Source organism: Carassius gibelio, chromosome A1 (genome assembly GCF_023724105.1).
Source record: "Carassius gibelio isolate Cgi1373 ecotype wild population from Czech Republic chromosome A1, carGib1.2-hapl.c, whole genome shotgun sequence".
Lineage (NCBI taxonomy): Eukaryota > Metazoa > Chordata > Actinopteri > Cypriniformes > Cyprinidae > Carassius > Carassius gibelio.
The window spans coordinates 34,121,431-34,127,300 of NC_068371.1; the positions used below are offsets into that span (position 1 = coordinate 34,121,431).

At 37.6% G+C, this 5,870-nt stretch overlaps 1 protein-coding gene across 2 annotated transcripts in view; it reads left to right on the forward strand.

The window, feature by feature from the left end:
• soul5l (heme-binding protein soul5, like) overlaps nucleotides 1-3,568 on the forward strand; it is a 5,750-nt gene extending 2,182 nt beyond the window's left edge. For both annotated transcript variants that reach the window (XM_052531158.1, XM_052531097.1), the window contains exons 3-8: nucleotides 1-40; nucleotides 115-235; nucleotides 560-699; nucleotides 1,379-1,542; nucleotides 2,743-2,848; nucleotides 2,930-3,568. The exon at nucleotides 1-40 is cut by the window's left edge and continues 45 nt beyond it. In XM_052531158.1, coding sequence (XP_052387118.1) covers nucleotides 1-40; nucleotides 115-235; nucleotides 560-699; nucleotides 1,379-1,542; nucleotides 2,743-2,845 — 568 coding nt within the window. In that variant the 3' untranslated portion in view covers nucleotides 2,846-2,848; nucleotides 2,930-3,568. The remainder of the gene's footprint in view (nucleotides 41-114; nucleotides 236-559; nucleotides 700-1,378; nucleotides 1,543-2,742; nucleotides 2,849-2,929) is intronic.
• The last annotated feature ends 2,302 nt before the right edge of the window (nucleotides 3,569-5,870 follow it).

Consider the following 5,870-nt stretch of genomic DNA (forward strand, 5'->3'; position numbering starts at 1 on the left):
TCTTCAGTTTGATCTGGTCTGCCGGACGGAGCAGTACGAGGTCAGGCGCTCAACAGAGGAGAATGTCTGTCTTGCACTGATCTGAAGTGGTTGTTAAGTTCAGACTGTCTGTAGGTTCGTCATTATTCAGCCACGCGGTGGGTCTCTACTGATGCTGAGGCCTATTTCCTGGGCGTCGGCGCCGCGATGGCCTTCAGACGCCTCTATCACTATATATCTGGAGCCAATGAAGAGGGTTTGTGTTCACGTCATAAACACGACCACAGAGGAAGACTGCAGTGACCAACAGCTGTGTGTGTGTGTGTGTGTGTGTGTGTGTGTGTGTTTGTGTGTGTGTGCGTGTTTGGGTATATATATGTGTGTGTGTGCGCGCGTGTGTGTGTGTGTGTGTGCGTGTTTGGGTATATATGTGTGTGTGTGTGTGCGCGTGTGTGTGTGCGCGTTTGTGTGTGTTTGCGTGTGTGCGTGCGTGTGTGTGCGTGTGTGGTGTGTGTGTGCATGTGTGTGTGCGCATGCGTGTGTGTGTGTGTGTGCATGCGTGTGTGGTGTGTGTGTGCAGGTGTGAGGTTTGAGATGACGGCTCCGGTGCTCGTTGAAGTCCCAGAGGAAGTGAAGATGTGGGAACCAGCCATTTACACGCTCAGCTTCCTGCTGCCATCAGCCTATCAGGAGCGTCCGCCCACTCCCACCAACGACAAGGTCAGAGCCCCGAAACCAAACCCCTGCAGACCTAGAACCCTAACCTAGAACATAATACTGTAGCTCTACACAATACATCTAGTTACATACTGCTGCTCTGTCATCTCAGTTGTATGTAGATTTATCTAGGTATTATTTTAATATTTATATTTAAAAAAAATTATATTTGTTAATATTATTTTAGTATTTATTAAAATTTAAATATATGCATTTAGTAGACGATTTTATCTTAAGCAACTTACAGTGTATTCAGGCTATCAATTGTTACCTATCACTTGTTCCCGGGGAATCGAAACACCAACCTTGCGCTTGATATAGCAATGCTCTACCAATTGAGCTACAGGAACACTAATAACAATGATAATAATAATATTTTAAATACTAAAATAATAATATTAATAAAAAATATTACATATATAATACAATTAGTATTTAATTTATTCTTTAAAAAATACTAAGTAAATTATTACATTTATCAATTATTCAATTAATTATTGATAAAATATTAATACAAATATTTCAATAAGTTTTGTAAATCTTTTTACTGTTTTATTTATATTACTTATTTTAATATTTTAAATATTTCTGTTTCTCATTTATATTTAACATTTTGTATCACAGCATGATTATTTCTGTTATTAATTCTGTTTGTTGTTGTATGTATGAAACACAAACGTAGCTGTATTTCTCTGACATGCCGGACATGGATGTGTATGTGAGGAGTTACGGCGGCTGGATGCTGTCAATCACCTCCCGAGTCCACACCCACCTGCTGAGCAGAGCACTGCTGAGAGCCCACGCCCACTTTAACCACACCCACCACTACGCTCTGGGCTACGACAGGTGCACACACACACAAACACACACACATTTTAACCACACACACCACTACGTTCTGGGCTACGACAGGTGCACACACACACACACACACACACTAACCACACCCACCACTACGCTCTGGGCTATGACAGGTACACACACACACACACACACACACACACTAACCACACCCAACACTACGCTCTGGGCTACGACAGGTGCACACGCACACACACACACACACACACTCACACACATTTTAACCACACACACACCACTACGCTCTGGGCTACAACAGGTGCACACACACACACACACACACACACACATTTTAACCACACCCACCACTACGCTCTGGGCTACGACAGGTGCACACACACACACACACACACACGCACATTTTAACCACACCCACCACTACGCGCTGGGCTACGACAGGTGCACACACACAGACACACACACACACACACATTTTAACCACACCCACCACTACGCTCGGGGCTAAAAAGTTGAATGGTCCTGAGAAACAAACGCATTGGAAACGGAAGAGAAGCGTCATCTAGTGGAAGCGTTTGGTACTGCGGCCAAATCTCACTGAAAGGTTATTTTAGTGACATCAACCTCAAATTCGGAACACAACTTGTTAACATTCATGGCTTTGATTTTCTTGAAGATTAGGTCTAATACATGTTTTGAAAAAAAATTATTTTGTGTATTTTTCATAATATACAAACATTTATAACTTTTTCACTTTGACAAAAATCTGCCAAGTGTCTCCAAAGCTTTCAAGATTTACTACAATTTAAGTTCATTTTCAGGTCTAAGCTCAAAATAATAAAGGTTTTCATGTAATAATAAATGAGTCTTAACTATTTAACAAAAACACTTTACTGTAATATCCCCCAAAATCACAAAATATTAAAAACAGTATCAATTAAAAAACAAAAATATAGTACATAGTACATTGATTTCTTTGCGTGGTTTCTCTGCATGTTATTCCAAAGAAAGTTTGGTCTTCTGAAATCTGTCGTGATGATGTGAGACGCTCCAATTCTCCTCCTTTCTCTCAAATACAGAAGTTAAATGAGTTTCAGCACAACTTTATTTCTATTTGTACTATGCTTGACTTACTTTTATTCATGGAGACCTTGATACATGAACTGCTTATTTTATATTATTATTATTATTATTATTATTGTGTGTGTGTGTGTGTGTGTGTGTTAGTCCTCTGAAGCTGTTGAACAGACACAATGAGGTGTGGTACGTGGTTGAAGGAGATCCGGTCTGCGAAGAGGAACACACACCGCTCCCGACTGGCACACACTGACGGGTAACACACACACACACACTCGACCCAGCCGTGTGTCAGTGTCTGATCTCATGTCTTGGTTTTCTTCTTCCGCTCTCACAGGAAGCAGATGCTCGTTCTCTGACACAGTCTGAATGTTGTGCTATTAGCAAACACACACCGAAGGACTGCAGCGCTCCTCCTCCTCTCGCTCTCACACAGTATTCCTGTAATCCGCTTCATTCAGCAGATTTCTGTGTGTGTGTTTACAGCCGAGGAATGTTCATCGACGGCTAATAAACTTTGCCTGCTCACACCTCTGTTTCTACATCTTCAGTGCTTTGTGAACGGAGAGTTGACTGGTGAACACTAACGTTTAATCACATTGAGCAGGTTAAACGTGTGTCCTGTGTGACAGTAACACAACACAAATAACACATATCAACAAATCAGTACACAACATTTCTAAATGTTACACAAAACAGCACGTGTAGCATATTTCAGATATCTTACATCATGATATGGCATGTTTTAGTCCAAATTAAAACATAAAAAGTGTTGGTTTGAAACTAAATATGTCTTTAAGTATTTGGGGTTTTTTTTATAAACAGCAAATGTCAGAATCTGAACAGCTGTTTAAAACATGTTTCATCTGCTCTGTGACGAGTCAGAAACTAAGACGCTCAGTTTTCACACAGAATATATTCAGTTTGTTCAATTTAAGACACTGCAGGTGAATAAAGGAAATAAATAACTATTTAATATCAGCATCCTTGATCTACAAAATATGCAAATTAATTATATAACGAAAAAACGCACTAATTTGCATACATACATCTGAACTTTGAACAAAGCCAGATTAATAATTCAGAATTTCTCTTTTTTAATCACTCCATAAATCAGAAAACAAACTCTTTTGACCATGTTTTGAAGAATAAAATGGTGTATAAATCCTTGTGAATTAATTTTGTTCACTAGCCTGAAGAAGAAACATGATTATGGAAGAAAAATAATCAAAATCTCAAAAGTGATCAGTGAAAGAGATGAAGTGAAAGTTTCTGTGTGTAGAGTCTTGTCTGAACATTTACATTCATGCATTGAGCAGGAGCCTTTATTAACAGAAAATACAAATACAGTAAACATCTGGAAAAATTTAATGTAATGAAAGATGTATCTAGAAATATTTGTGCATGAACAGTACCGTGATATACCGATATATATAATATAATATATATATAATACAACTTATCAGTTGTTTTGAGAAAAAAGCAATATTTGTGTGGAAACTGTGATAGGTTTTATTTTTCAGGATTCACAGATGAATAGAAAGTTAAAAATAACAGTGTTTACTTGAGATAGAAAGTCACTTTTGATCATTTAATGTGTCCTTGATGGATAAAATACTTGCTTTAAAACTATATTATATATATATATATATATATATATATATATATATATATATATATATATATATATATATATATATATATACAAACATTTATTTGAAAATTAAAATGGACATTTCAAAATTTAAAAAAAAAGGAAGTAAAACACCCCCAGGCAACACTTGAACGCCAAGATACAACAGCTTCAGGTATCTGTAACTTTTAATCATAGTATTATATTTATTTTTCGGTTTTATTTGTGTCTGATTTAACGTTACAGGACACACACACACACACACACACACACAGGCACACACACACACACACAGAGCGGTTATAATGTTTGCTAAGCACGGTCTGTGGCAGACTTTTCTGTCAGGACAACAATTCAATAAACAAGATTAAAAAAAAGACCTATTTCGCAAAGGAAATGTTTCCAAACAAAGCATGTTGTTGTGCTCTGCAGCAGCACACAGTGGTGTTTACTGAATACATTTGCTTGAGTAACTTTTAGCGTAGTTTTTTCTGAATGAATCATCCGTTTCTAATGAATCCATTGATTAAATGACTCACCGAGTCACTCATTCAGGCAGTGTCATACCGCCACCTAGTGGCAAAGCACCATTCTAATGTTTTTCATAATTTCATATTTCTGTATTCCAAATGTTATATTTGATACATTAGCCTCATAAGATTATTTATGCAATTTGTAAGTGCTGTGTAAGTGCTCCTTCAAAAATATAAGTGTATAGAGCCCTGCGTTTATAATTATACTTGCTTTAAGTGTCCATAAACACAGAGAGAAAGTCCTTTGACCGGTATATGTTTGTAGAGTAAGAGTGTGTCAGTGCACTGCTTAATGTTTGCTTCTGATCCCTGTTCTACCAGGACGAGTGTAGCCAGTCAGGCTTGATTAGAAAAGAAAAGAAAACAGAGACAAAATGAAAAGTGAGAGAGAGACACAACATCAGCAGATGTGTCAGGATATAAGGGATAACTTGAAATGTTTTAAATTTGTTTTTATTGTTTTTGTATATTTTAGACAAGGTGAATCTTTGTATTAAAATAAAAAGTCCCATAGATGGATTTTTCTGGGCTAAGCGCCGGATCTCTGGACTCTTGCTGGTGAACACGTGGAGCTTCTCCTTCTCCAGACAGGTCACACACGGTCCTTCAGAGTTTGCAGCTGTTGTTTCTCGCTGATGAAGCTGGTCATGACTTCTGCGAAAGAACCTCCTGCAGTCGAGAGCTCCAAACCTGACAAGTAACTCAACTCAAACCGTTTCAGGAAACAGATACCTTAAAAACCTGACAAGTTAGGTTAACTCAAACCGATTGCCTTAAACCATTTAAGTTTTAAAACTAACAGATATAAGTAATCTGAACTTAATTCAGTTGAGTACAGAAAAAGAAGCTTTACATTGCATTCAAGTAATTAAGCGATTAACTAAGTGCAGATTGAGCATTAGTGATGAACAGCTGCTGTTAACAAACAGAATCACTGAAGAAAAGAGAAACACAAGAACTACTACAACTGACTTCAGACACAGCCTTAGATGAAATCAACTGAAATAAAATACATTAAATCTCTCAAGATCTGATTAAACAACCCCACAAACAGCATCACCAGCTCCACTTATTAATAACCAGACTGACTTTATTTCTGTCAGACGTCTACA